General features: G+C 47.8%; 1 protein-coding gene across 1 annotated transcript in view; it reads right to left on the minus strand.

Annotated features, from left to right (window-relative positions):
• Positions 1–13,464: 13,464 nt before the first annotated feature.
• The window catches only part of LOC144602006 (MICOS complex subunit mic25a-like), a 329,321-nt gene continuing 327,778 nt past the window's right edge, over positions 13,465–15,007 (minus strand). Inside the window, 1 exon segment of the mRNA XM_078414690.1 lies at positions 13,465–14,549. Within this exon segment, the coding sequence (XP_078270816.1) occupies positions 14,526–14,549 (24 nt within the window). The 3' untranslated portion in view covers positions 13,465–14,525.

Genomic DNA, 15,007 nt, shown 5'->3' on the forward strand with positions numbered 1-15,007 from the left:
ACAAAATACTGGAGCAACTCAGCGGGTCAGGCAGCATCTCCGGAGAGAAGGAATGGGTGACATTTCGGGTCGACTTTGGACTTGTCCCATAGGATCTTTGGACGGTAGGAGAGATAGGGCTAGACTCTGACATCTCAACAAAATCTCATCTCAATCTGACATCTCAATCAAAAGGAAGTCCCTTACTGCGCTGGACATGAAACAGAACGTTGAACAGTGAAGAGCAGCAAGATGTTGACTTTCATTTGTGATCACAAGATCACAAGGGGGAGAACAATGGACAATGGGGACCCGAGGTGGGGGGCCGCCGTGAGGGGTGGGGGGTGGGGGGGTGGGCTGGGGGCAGGAGAACAAAGGGGGGGACCTGACGCAGATACTGTGAATACTTTGTTGCTTTGACAGTGCCCTTATGTGGCCACTATTTGCATACCGTGGGTATGCAAGCAAAGAATTTCACTGTGACCTGCCACATGTGACAACAAAGCATTCATTCATTCATTCATTCACCCCCATCCGTCAGATTCAGCACTTGCTGAGGATTGTAACCGGATGAGTAAAGTGGCCTGATTATTGCCAGAGTAATCTAGTTGAGCACGCAGGGATGTGTGGTTCCACCCAGTGGTCTCGGGTGGTGCATGTACAGTGTGGAGTGCCTCTCTCGTTTCTTAAGCCACCTATATTACAGGTATTGTAAGAAAATAACTGCAGATGCTGGTACAAATCGAAGGTATTTATTCACAAAATGCTGGAGTAACTCAGCAGGTCAGGCAGCATCTCAGGAGAGAAGGAATGGGCGACTTTTCGGGTCGAGACCCTTCATCAGTCTGAAGAAGGGTCTCGACCCGAAACGTCGCCCACTCCTTCTCTCCTGAGATGCTGCCTGACCTGCTGAGTTACTCCGGCATTTTGTGAATATATTACAGGTATAGAGATTTCAAAGGAGAATCAACAGGAAAGTCAACATGACATTGACTCTTCACCATTTTAACTTTCAGTTTGTGTGTCGTCGAGTCTTACAGCACCTAAACGGGCCCTTTGGCCCAATGTGCCCACACCGACCAACATGCCCCATCTACACGAGTCCCACCTGCCCTCAACTATCCCTCTAAACCTATCCTCCAGTTTATTTCTTCCCCACCTCTACTTTATCTGAAGAAGGGTTCCGACCCGAAACATCATCTATTCCTTTTCTCCAGAGGTGCTGTCTGACCCGCTGAGTTACTCCAGCATTTTGTATCTGTCTTTCCTATCCATGTACCTGTCCAAATGTCTTTTAAATTTAGTTTTGTTTAGTTGAGAGATAGAGCGTGGAAACAGGCCCTTTGGCCCACCGAGTCCGTGCTGACCAACAATCATACGTACACTTGTTCTGCCCTGCACACTGGGGACAATTTTACACACAGACAGCACCCATAGTCAGGATCGAACCCGGGTCTCTGGCGTTGTAAAGTAGCATCTCTATCGCTGTGCCACTGTGCCGCCACTGTTTTTACAGTACCTGCCACTGGCAGCTGGTTCCATACACCCACCAGCCTCAGTGTGGAAAAGGTTGCCTCAGGTTCCTATTAAATCTTTCCCTTCTCAGTTTAAACCGATGACCCCTGGTTCTTCATTCGCCTACTCTGGGTAAAAGACGGTGTATTCACCCCACCTATTCCCCCTTATGATTTTATATACTTCTATAAGATCACCCCTCAGCCTCCTGCGCACCAAGGAGTAAAGTCCTAGCCTGCCCAACCTCTCCCTATAGCTCAGGCCCTCGAGCCCTGGCAACATCATCATCAAATTGCAGCAGAAATGTTTCGTATTCTCTAAATTACTTTAAATTACTCAGTAAGGTCCCAATCACATGAAGATATAGTTTTCTCTGCAGGACAGTTCCCCATGGTATAGGATCACATTAAGAGGCAATCAGATAGGTCAAGTCAAGGGTGTTTAATTGTCATATGTTTCAGCAACGGAACGATGAAGATGGCTGGTATATCAGCCCCCCCGGCAGCCTCGGCAGACCGCTGCGGTACCGTTGGACTCCTCCCGGAGGCCGTGACCTCCGTTGGTCTGGTAAAAACGGATAATCCAGCAAGGCTCTGGAACCAAGGGTGCTGGAAAATTGATGGTGAACCTGTACAACCCACGGTGTTGAACAGATCAAACAGAGATTAGAACACAAGACTGTCTGAATCACATCATGGTATCAGTCCCACAGGAACAATTCATAGCACAGTGCAGATCACACCGTGGTACAGATGGGTTTACAGTACAAATTGTGTTACAGTGCAGATAACACTGTGGTTTAGATCACAGGGCAGTACAAATCATACAGCACATCAAAGTACAGATCACACCATGATTTGATTCCATACTTGGGTGTAAATCTCTCCTCTAGTCAGGGAATTGGAAACTGGGGCTAAAGACTTGAAATTAGAGCCGAGCTTTTCACAAATGAAGCTGTGATTTATATTGTAACGACCAGGGACTGCAGATGCTGGTTTACATGAAACATCTAACTGATAACAGGGGCAAAACAGTGGCACAGGAGTAGAGTTGCTGCCTCACCGCACCAGAGATGCAGGTTCGATCCTAACTACGGGTGCTGTCTGTACAGTGTTGGTACGTTCTCCCTGTGATCACGTAGGTTTTCTCCGGGTGCTCCGGTTTCCCCCCACGCTCCAAAGACGTGCAGATTTGTAGGTTAATTGGCTTTGGTGAAATTGTCAATTGTCCCTAATGTGTGGAACAGCGCTAGTGTACGGGGTGATCGCTGGTCGGCGTGAACTCGGTGGGCCGATGGGCCTGTTTCTGCGCCGTATTTCTAAAGTCTAAAGAATCAGAAGGGTCCCGACCAGAAACGTCACCATCCAACTTTTGTGTCGTAGCTGTGATCCATAGAGTCACAGTATTTATAGAATCTATACTGTAGATCAGTGTAGAAATGAGGAACTGCAGATGCTGGTTTACAAAGAAATACACAAAGTGCTAGAGTAACCTGGTGGGCCAGGCAGCATCTCCAGAGAACATGCGTAGGTGACTGAAGCAGTTCTTCTCCTCTCTCCGACAGGAGTTCTGTGAGACCCTCTCTCACTGCTCTCTCTGTCATTCCTGCTGTTTCAGTCTGATGAAGGGTCCCAGCCTGAAACATCACCTATCCATGCTCTCCAGAGATGAAACATAGAAACATAGAAAATAGGTGCAGGAGTAGGCCATTCGGCCCTTCGAGCTTTCGAGGAGTAGGCCATTCGGCCATTCAATATGATCATGGCTGATCATCCAACTCAGTATCCCGTACCTGCCTTCTCTCCATACCCCCTGATCCCTTTGCCCCCAAGGGCCACATCTAACTCCCTCTTAAATATAGTCAATGAACTGGCCTCAACTACCTTCTGTGGCAGAGAATTCCACAGATTCACCACTCTCTGTGTGAAAAAGAACGTTCTCATCTCGGTCCTAAAAGACTTCCCCCTTATCCTTAAACTGTGACCCCTTGTTCTGGACTTCCCCAACATCGGGAACAATCTTCCTGCATCTAGCCTGTCCAACCCCTTAAGAATTTTGTAAGTTTCTATAAGATCCCCCCTCAATCTGGGGATCCCCCCCCCCCAGATACTGGCTGACCCGCTGAGTTACTCCGCCACTTTGTGCCTGCTTTGTAAACCAGCATCTGCAGTTCCTTGTGTTTCCACTAGTGTTCTCTGCATTTCTTGACGGAAGAGATCGGGGATTCATAAGTTTGAATTGAATTGAATTGAAAGATACAGCATGGAAACAGGCCCTTCGGCCCACCGAGTCCATGCCGACCATCGATCAACCGTTCACACTCGTTCTGTTGACCCACTTTCTTACATCAACTCCCGACACACTCGGGACATTTTACAGAAGCCAATTAACCGACAAACCTGCACATCTTTTGGGATGCGGAAGAAAGCCGGAAGACCTGGAGGGAACCCATGTGGTCACAGGGAGAACATGCCAACTCCATATGCAGACAGCACCCAAGGTCAGGATGAAATCCGAGGCTCTCAGGCTGTGAGGCAGCAGCTCTCTCTCTGTTCCACTGTTACATCAAGTAGTAGAAACAAAGAACAGCAGTTGATGGTTTATACCAAAGATAGACACAAAGTGCTGGAGTTACTCAGCGGGCCAGGCAGCATCTCTGGAGATAATGATGGGTGGCATTTCAGGTCAGAAACTGAAGAAGGGTCCCAACCCGAAATGTCGCCCATCCATGTTCTCCAGAGACGCTGCCTGACCCGCTGAGTTATTCCAGCACTTTGTGGCAATCGCTGTTACATCAAGTTACATCGATTTTCGTGAGACAAGAATGTTCGGAAAGATTTCTAGAGCAAAGCAATAATTAGTGTTATTCACAAGCAGTTACTAATTTATTATATTGCGGATTATTGTATATTTATCTGTATGTTATTGTGTTTACGGGCCTGTTAAGCTGCAGCAAGTGAGAATTGGATAGTTCCCTTGCTGTTGCAGATGACAATTAAACACTCTTGACTCTCTCTTGACATGCTGATGTTTATCGATGTGCAAAGCCAGCGAGGTGCACAAATCCTCACCGCAGCAAGGCGAAACGTAATGCAGGAAGGCACATTTATCTAAAAGGAAAGTCATTCCTTCACCACCGCTTGAGTCATTCATGGCCTTGACTGTGTGGTTAAACCCTCTGCAAAAATGCAACGGCTGAACTGCAGTGTTGATTTTAGATTGCCTCACCACAAAACAATACCCACTCAAACATTCGCAAACACTCGATGTTCGTCAAACTCCTCCACCTCCGATTGAGAAATCAGAAGCAAAATGGAGGCAAAGGGGGCAAGAAGATTACTTCAGCGTAAAATGGCCAACTTTCTTTTCCAGCACTCTCCCCCCTTCTATAATACAAACTCCAACTAAACTCTGAACTACACCTACCTTGAATACGCGACGGGACTTCAGGCTTTGTTTTTGTTTTGCAGTATTGTTTTTATAATGTATTGAACTTCCTTTTGTTGTATATTATGGTGTCCACTAAGAACTGTGTTTACAGACCTGCTAGTTAGTTCAGTTTAGTTTCATTTAGTTCAGTTCAGTTTTGTTTCATTTTGTTTTGTTTCCATTTAGTTTACCTTAGTTTAGTTTAGTTCAGTAATTTAGTTTAGAGATACAGCATGGAAACAGGCCCTTCGGCCCACCAAGTCCGTGCCGACCAGCCATCACCCATTCACACTAGTCCTATCCTACACACTAGGAACAATTTACAGAAGCCAATTAACTGTCAAACCTGCACGTCTTTGGGATGCGGGAGGAAATCGGAGCATCCAGAGAAAACCCATGCAGTCACAGGACGAATGTGCAAACTCCATACTGACAGCGCCTGAGGTCAGGATCGAACGCAGGTCTCTGGTGCTGGGAGGCAGCAACTCTACTACTGCACCACTGTGCCGCCACTTGCTGCTGCAAGGAAGAATCTCATTGCTCCGTTTTGGGATATATGACAATAAAACACTCTTGACTCTTGACTGTTGAGTCTGAAGAAGGGTCCCGATCCAAAACCCCTGTCCATTCCCTCCCCAGATGCTGCCTGACCCGCTGAGTTCCTCCAGCACTTTGCATTTCGCTCAAGATTCCAGCATCTGCAGTTCCTTGCCTCTCGAATTGTAAGCCTCCAGGAGCAAGATACAAGCTGCAATCAGAATCCACAGGCTCTGACCATCTGTACTCAGTTCAGACGTACTGACGCAGAGAGTTGTGAATGGAAAAGTGGTGTCAGTATGTGCTGAGGTTGCTAGTTCATTGCTGCCTCCCTTGTCGGCTAAAGCTGATGTCACAATGATCGATGGGGTAGTGTTTGGAAGAGCTTAAATTTCTGCGAGCTGCTCGGAAGACAAAGCAGTCAAAGTGTGGGCGAGATAAAAATGCAAGCCATGTCTCACCGACTATCATCAGCTGCATATAAATTCCACCAGATTGGTTAGGTCTTTCAGTTTCAAAAGCGCTTTAGCTGAAACTAATCTTCTGATTAGGACCGTCAAGCTGGTATGACTGTCATGTCGGCTCAGTGGCTTGAATTTACTTTGGAGATACAGTGCGGAAACAGGCACTTCGGCCCACCGAGTCCGTGCCGACCAGCCATACACTAGTTCTATCCTACACACCAGGGACAATTTACAATCTTTGCCAAAGCCTATTAACCTACAAACCCGCACGTTTTTAGAGTGTGGGAGGGAACTGGGGCTCCCGTAGAAAACCCGCAAGGCCACGGGGAGAACATGCAAACTCCGTACAGACAGCTCCCGCAGTCAGGATCGAACCCGGGTCTCTGGCGCTGTAAGGCAGCAACTCTACCGCTGTGCCACAGTGCCGCCCTTGCAATTCTTGCCATTTGTCCCATGAGACCATGGTTGAGGCTCTACTGCAGGGGTTGAGGGGGAGAACAGTGTAGTCGTGGGAGAACTGAGCGGGAGAACTCCTTTCACCTTCCTCCTCTTACACCCTGGGTTACTCCAGCACTTACCACTGGGAGCAACTCAGCGGGTCAGGCAGCATCTCTGGAGAACATGGAAAGTAACGTATGTATGAATGTATGAAGAAGTCCTAAACGTATGTATGTATGAAGAAGTCGGAATGTATGAAGAAATCCTAAACTGAAACGTCGCCTGTGCATGTTCTCCAGAGATAGACACAAAAAGCTGGAGTAACTCAGCGGGTCAGGCAGCATCTCTGGAGAAAAAGACGTTTTGGGTCGGAACCATTCATCATACTCCTCCTTTTCCCTCATGTTCTCTAGAGATGCCTCCCCCAAGCCTGACCCGCTGAGTTTTGCCAGCACTGTATGTTTGTGGCTCTAGATTCCAAGGTCTGCAGTTTTTGTGTCCACTCTCGTTATAATGAATCCAGGCAGCACTCTGGTAAAACCTCTGCGGAACAGTCTCCAAATCCTCCATATCATTTTGGTAATGGGAAGACCAGGACTGCATTCAATACAGGCACTCCCCCACTTATGTAAAGGTTATGTTCTGCGGACCCTTACCTGTCAGATTTTACGTAGGTCGGAATCACTGCCCCCATCCCATGCCCGAAATGACTCACTGAATCTGAGGAAGGGTCTGGACCAGAAACGTTGGCTGTCCATGTTCTCCAGAGATGCTGCCTGGCCCGCTAAATTACTCCAGCACTTTGTGCCCGCCACTGAGAGTATTAACTGTCTCTCTGGAGAGAAGGAATGGGTGACGTTTTGGGCCGAGACCCTGCTTCAGACTGCAGTCTGAAGAAAGGTCTCGACACGAAACGTCCAGTCTGAAGAAGGGTCATGACCCGAAACGTCACCCATTCCTTCTCTCCAGAGATGCTGGCTGACCCGCTGAGTTACTCCAGCATTTTGTGTCTACCTTCGATTTAAACCAGCATCTGAAGTTTTTTTCCTATGTATTAACTGTCTCAATGGCCACCTGGGCACTTTCTGCGGTGCACCGCCTTCTGGGTAAGCACCACCGCCATTGCCAGTTTGTTTCCGACGTAGACCTGAGTGATCGTACAGTGTTGTGCAACTGTACGATCCAACACTGCCTTGGTTGCACTCGGGACTGAGTACAGAATTCATAGGTTCGTAAGTTCTAGGAGCAGAATTAGGCCCTTCGGCCCATCAAGTCTACTCCGCCATTCAATCATGGCTGATCTATCTTTCCCTCTTGACCCCATTCTCCTGCCTTCTCCCCACAACCCCCGACCCCCTCATTGTTTGCATGTGCTCGTTTACATGCGTGGGGGAGCGTGGCACTTCACACGCACGCTGACTTGATGTTCCCCACTGTGCAGAGCTGGCGGGTTGGCCGGCAGGAGAGGCAGAGATTTCCATCGCTTCACCAGCCACCAGCCACCAGCCACCATCCACAAAGGTCACAACTGGCCTGAACATCAATCAGAGGCTGGTGCTGCCTTGTGGGGATTAGTTTCCTTTTATAAGGTAGCATCAGGAGAGGTGGATAGGAAAAATTTAGAGGGAATTGGGCCGAATGCGGGATGGGGCATCTTGATCGGCATAGACAAGTCGGGCCTATTTCTGTGCTCTATGACTCTAATACTCAAGTAGCTTGTGAGTTGTCGTCTCATTAAGGGTTTGCAGCTTGCCAGTGCACAGAGTACAAGACATCTCCTATCTCCTCACCTGACACAATACAAATGCCTCAATCTGTTCTTTAATATTTTATTAAGCCACCAGGTCCCAGCTCCATAAAACATCATAAGAAAAGCCACAGGAGCGAGAACTGGGGGAAATATTACAGCTTGTCCACATTTTTATTACTTTGGCTGGTCATTTTAGTTTGGACTTTCTTTTCAGATATTGTAGTGTTCAGTAATGGATGGGTCCTAGATATACCGGCACAAAGTGGCGGCACGGTGGCGCAGTGGTAGAGTTGATGCCTTACAGCGCCAGAGACCCAGCCAGAGACCCGGGTTCGATCCTGACTACGAGCGCCATCTGCACGGAGTTTGCACGTTCTCCCTGTGATCGCATGGGTTTTCCTCCGGGTGCTCCGGTTTCCTTCCACATTCCAAACACGTGCAGGTTTGTGGGATAATTGGCTTCTGTGAATTGTCCCTAGTGTGTAGGATAGACCTAGTGTGCTGGTGATTGATGATCGGAGTGGACTCAGTGGGCCAAAGGGCCTGTTCCACACTGTTTCTCTAAAGCCTAAAGTCTAAAATCTAAAGATTTTCCCTCTTGCTTCATGTTGTGAGAAGCCATACAGCTTCTGTGGAGTGAATGGACAGGCGACATTTTGGATCAGGACCATTGGTCACTGTAAGATGATCAGTGCACAGGAGTTGATGTAACACAGAATCCTTCTTGGAATTTAAACCGTTCCATCACAGAATTCCTAGTAAAAGGATCCTGAGAGTGAAACCTCCTTAGAGAGGTACACCAATGCTCCATTTCCAAGCATTGCAACCAACCTCCCTTCCATTGCCTCCATCTACACCACGCTGCCTCGGCAAGGCCACCAGCATAATCAAGAACCAGTCTCACCCCCTCTTCTCCCCTCTCCCATCAGGCAAGAGGTACAGAAGTGTGAAAACGTACGCCTCCAGATTCAGGGACAGTTTCTTTGCAGCTGTTATCAGGCATCACGGTGACGCAGCGGTAGAGTTGCTGCCTTACAGCGGATGCAGCGCCGGAGACTCAGGTTCGATCCTGACTACGGGCGCCGTCTGTACGGAGTTTGTACGTTCTCCCCGTGACCTGCGTGGGTTTTCTCCGAGATCTTCAGTTTCCTCCCACACTCCAAAGACGTACAGGTATGTAGGTTAATTGGCTGGGCAAATGTAAAAATTGTCCCTAGTGTGTGTAGGATAGTTTTAATGTGCGGGGATCGCTGGGCGGCGCGGACTCGGTGGGCCGAAGGGCCTGTTTCCGCGCTGTATCTCTAAATCTAAAAATCTAAAAAATCAGAGCTGTCCTGATCTGCCACCTATCTCATTGGAGACCCTCGGACTATCTTTAATCGGACTTTACTGGATTTTATCTTGCATTCAACGTTATTCCCATTCTCCTGTATGTGTACACTGTAGACGGCTCGATTGTAATCACGTATGGTCTTTCCACTGACTGGATAGTAGGCACCGTAAAAGCTTTTCACTGTACCTCGGTACACGTGACAATCGACTAAACTAAACATTTATAGGAGGTAATGTGCTCAATAGTAATGCTGCAGGTGCAAGTCTCAAGTGCTGGCGACATTGAAACAACATGCTGTTCGAATTTTTCTCCAGACTCCGTGAAATGAGATACGGCGAGATAGCATGAAATATTTGCTAATGATATTCAGCGTTCTATTTACCTGGTTATTAAAAATGTGATGGAGACGGTTTGACTGCACTTTGCAAGCGATTTTCATCATTTAACCCTTCCTTTGCAACCGTGGCTCTCTGCAACGGATTTTTTTTAAACCATAATAATGCCAAAGGTGCAGACGGTATTAGCTACCAGGAAAGGCTGGGCAGACTTGGGTTGTTTTCTCTGGAATGCCAGGGATTGAGAGGCGATCTGTTAGAAGTATATAAAATTATGAGATGCTCAGAGAGGGTAGACAGTCAGAGCTGTCAAAGACTGGAAGGCATAGTTTTAATGTCAGAGGAGGGAAGTTTAAAGGAGATTGTGGGGAAGGTACAGTGAAAAGCTTTTTGTTGCAAGCTAACCAGTCAGCGGAAAGACTGTACATGATTACAATCAAGCCGTCCACAGTTTACAGATACAGAATAAAGGGTTTAACGTTTATTTCAAGATAAAGTCCAGTAAAGCCCAATTAAAGATAGTTTGAAGATCTCCAATGAGGTAGGTGGGAGGTCAGGACTGCTCTCTAGTTGGTGAGAGGACGGTTCAGTTGCCCGATAATAGCTGAGAAGAAACTGTCCCAGAATCTGGAGGTATGCATTTTCATACTTCTGTACCTCTTGCCTGATGGGAAAGAAAAGAAGAGGGAGTGACCGGGGTGAGACAGGTCCTTGATTATGCTGGTGGCCTTGCCAGGGCAGTATGCAGTGTAGATGGAGCCAGAATCTAAGTTCAGAGAACCATTAAACGTAGCAGTATAAATATCCTTCGTTCTGCATCAGATGTTGGTTGACCTGTGTAGCTTTGTAAAATGTTCTTAATGTCGGCGCCTCAGGAAACATATTCCATTAGAAGTCCCATTTGTACGGTGCGGAACCGTTAGTGGCACAATGGCACAGTGGTAAAGTCACTGGACTAACAACCAGAGTTCTGGACCACTGAACCGGAGATGTGAGTTCAAGTCCCACCATGGCAACTGGGGATTTGAAATTCAAGATAGTAAGTAAAATAAATCTGTCATTGAATAAAAGACGCCTTTTGTGTAGAGAAGTGCTGAGATACAACGCTCTCATGAGAAGATGTTCCTACACACTTATCTTGTGGCTATGTCCCCTCAGTTGGGACTCTCCTGATAGGGCAGCACAGTGATGAAGCGGTAGAGCTGCTGCTGCCTCACAGCGCCAGAGACCCCAGTTCGATCCTGGCTATGGGTGTGGTCTGTATGGAGTTTGTACATTCTGCTTGTGACCATGTGGGTTTTCTCCAGGTGCTCCGGTTTCCTCTCACACTCCAAAGACATTTGCAGATTAATTGGCACTCTGTAAATTGCCCTTAGTGTATAGGATGGGATAGCATGGAACTAGTGTATGGGTGATTGCTGGTTGGTGCGGACTCGGTGGGCTGAAGGGCCCTGCTTCCACGCTGTATCTCTAAACTAATCTAAACTTAAAGAGCTGCAGGCAAGGAGACATACCTTGAGGGCAGATGCAATAGATGAGGTTGGAGGAGGTGCAGGCGAACCTCTGTCTCACCTGGAAAGACGGTTTGGGTCCTTGGATGGAGTTGAGGGGGGAGGTAAAGGGACAGGTGTTGCATCTCGTGCGGTTGCAGGGGAAAGTGCCCGGGGATGGGGTGGTTTGGGTAGGAAGGGACGAGTGGACCAGGGAGTTACAGTGGGAACGGAGAGAGATGGTTGGAGGCAGCAACCGAGGCTGAAGGTGATCAGTGGAGAAGACAAAAGGGTGCGGATGTGGACCTGTTTGCACGCTGCATCTTTAAATTAAACTGACATCTACCTTGTCATGGTTGTTCAGGGACCTGTCTGTTTGAGTAAGAGCACATCTCTGTTCTAAACCCCAAAGAATGCTTAATTTATCTTGCATTTTCTATTTCACGATAGGATGTCTCTCCTTCCCTCCTCTTGGGCAGTTCCCGATGCCTGTGTTGCTGAGGGTACTAAAACTATCAATGGCATTCCAGGTGTACAAATGTAGCATTACATCCCTGTTCCTAAACTCCATCCATTGCAATGGAAATCAATGTGACATTTGCCTTCCTAGCTACTTGCCACACCACAAAAACAAGGTTTAGGTTTAGGAAGGAACAGCAGATGCTGGTTTAAACCGAAGATAGACACAAAAAGCTGGAGTAACTCAGCGGGACAGGCAGCACCTCTGGAGAGAAGGAATGGGTGACGTTTTGGGTCAAGACTTCTTCTGACTCTCCTGGGTTCTACTGCTTCCCCCCCCCCCCCCCCCCCCTACACGGCACCTCAATAATGATGAGTTTTCCCCTTTCCCCTCTTTTAACCGGGTTTCCCCGACCATACCCCACCCATACAGTAGTCCTCACAGCCCCCTCCTCGCTGAACACCCATCGTTCCCCCACCAAACCTCACCTGGGTCTCTGTCCACTCCCCGGCCCTCCTCTGACCCCAACCCCCACCCTTGTTGTGTGTTCACCATCCGCCCTGACCTCCCCTTTTCTGATACGGAACGGCCTGTCCTCATCAGAGGCTTCACCTTCGTCCCCCTCCGCCCCCACCTCAACGAGTTCCGGGTCTGCCACGACGTAGAGCTTTTCTTCCGTCGCCTTCGCCTCCATGCCTTTTTCTGAGTCCTCACCACCCAGTGATAACCCCTTTCTCCCGTCTCCACCGGTCCCCCTCCTCTTGGATCCCTCAGAACGGCCTTCGCCCGTCTCCAGGCCAGTCTGAAGAAAGGTCTCGACACGAAACGTCACCCATTCCTTCTCTCCAGAGATGCTGCCTGTCCTGCTGAGTTACTCCAGCTTTTTGTGTGTATCCAAGGTTTAGGTTTAGTTTATTATTGTCATGTGTGCCGAGGTACAGCAAAAAGTTTTTAAACTTTACTTTACTTTAGAGATACAGCGCAGAAAAAGGCCCTTCGATCCACCGAGTCCGCGCCGACCGGCGATCACCTCCTACACTAACACAATCCTACACACTAAGGACAATTTTACAGCTTACCAAATGCCAATTACCCTACAAACCTGAATGTCTTTGGAGTGTGGAGAGAAACCGGAGCACCCGGAGAAAATCCACACGGTCACAGGGAGACCGTACAAACTCTATACAGATAGCACCCGTAGTCAGGATCAAATTCGGGTCTCTGGTGCTGTGAGGCAGCCACACCAGCGCTGGGCCACTGTGCCGCGATAATTTATTCCGCCGAACCATCTTTCTGCTCTACTTAACCTAAGCACATCAACCGTTGTTTCTAAAAAAAAAAGACACAATGTGCTGGAGTAACTCAGCAGGTCAGGCAGCATCTCTGGAGAACATTACAGATGATGTTTAGGGTAGGGATCCTTCTTCAGACTGATTGTAGTAGGGGAGAAAGCTGGAAGAGAGATGGGGCGGGACAAAACAAAGCCTGGCAAGTGATGGGTGGTTACAGGTGAGGGGGGAGTCTTGATAGGCAGATGGGTGGACAATGGCCAGAGACGAAAAGACAAATAGTGTGAGATAAGGAAAGAAGGGGCAAGAAATGTGAAGCTGGCGGAAGGATTGTAGGTGGAAGTGGACGGGGAAGGGGAAAGGGAGAAAAGACTCCTGATGTGTTTATTTAGCTTCATCAGTATTGCATTGGTGAAATTCATCCAAACTACTCTCTTTGGTAATGAATTCTACATTCTAACCCTCCTCTTGTGTGGATGTCTCTGCTGAGCTTCACATTGGCTTTATTGACCATGTCATATTTATAAATTTCACAGTAATTCGGATCAGGCGTCTTTCCGACGTCAGCAAGTTAAAATTCTTGTCTTAATGTGTTTAAATCACTCCGGGATCTCAGTCTTTCTGTCTATTTAATCTGCCAACCAAACCCCTTAACTGTCCTCCTGGGCATCTACGTTGCATTGGATTGCGTTTTCTGGAACGCCGGAGGTTGCAGGAAGAGCTGACAGAAGTATATCATATTTAGAGAGGCATAGATAGGGTAGACAGTCAGAACTACTTTCTCAGGATGGAAATGTCAAAGACTAGAGGGGATAGCTGTAAAATGAGACGGGCAACGTTTAAAGGGTGTGTGCGGGGCAAGTTTTTTTACAGAGGGTTGTGGGTGCCAGGGGTGGTGGTGGAGGCAGATGCTATAGTGGCATTTAAGAGGCTTTTAGACAGGCACATGGATATGGAAGGATATGGATCACATGCATATGATAAAAGGTGGTCTTGACATTATGTTCGGCACTTAAATTGTGAGTCGAAGGGCCTCTTCCTGTGCCGTTTAGATTAGTTTAAGCTTGGATCATGTGCGGCACAGACATTGTGGGCCGTAGGGCCTGTGCTGTGTTCATACTTCAGCTCAGGCAAAGGCCATTTTCAGAAACAAAAACCTTTTTATTCAGCTGAACACAAGAAGCACTGAACCATCCAGTACTCTAACATGAGAACCAGCAACATAATGGAGGGATTTGAAGACTGGAGATACAACGCAACACAATGCTCCATGCAGTATAAGGGGGGGGGGGGGGGGGGGGGGTAACGCTGGGGCAGAGGTACAGGCAGCATGAATCAAACATGGGGCGACATTTTCACTGAACTAACGGGGACTGAGAGAAACAAAGTCAGCTCAATGCATGCTTATTGATAAACAGAATTCTGGACAAGCCCTTCTGGTCGTGCTTGAGATGAGTAGAATTGCGTTTCCATGGCAACAGGCGCTGCACAAAGCCTCCTTGTAGTTCAGCCTTGATTCACCAACAAAGTCTGAAAATAAGAAGACATGCAACTTTTACTTGCTTCACTAACCAACAGAGAATTCTCACGCACCACCTGTGTGTATGGACATGCTCATAGCCATTGAGTCGTACAGTGTGGAAACAGGCCCTTCGGCCCAACTTGCCCACACCGACCAACATGTTCCATCTACACTAGTCCCACCTGCCTACGTTTCACCTATATCCCTCTAGTTGAGTCTGAAGAAGGGTCTCGACCCAAAATGTCGCCTATTCCTTTTCTCCAGAAATGTTGTCTGACCCGCTGAGTTACTCCAGCTTTTGTGTTGAGTTGAGTTCCGTTTGAGTTTAGTTTATTGTCACATGTACCGAGGTACAGTGAAAATCTTTTGTGGCGCGCTAACCAGTTAGCGGAAAAACAATACATGATTGCAATCGAGTTGTCCACAGTGTGCAGATACATGATAAAGGGAACAACGTGAATGAAGT

This window comes from Rhinoraja longicauda, chromosome 17 (assembly GCF_053455715.1).
Source record: "Rhinoraja longicauda isolate Sanriku21f chromosome 17, sRhiLon1.1, whole genome shotgun sequence".
Lineage (NCBI taxonomy): Eukaryota > Metazoa > Chordata > Chondrichthyes > Rajiformes > Arhynchobatidae > Rhinoraja > Rhinoraja longicauda.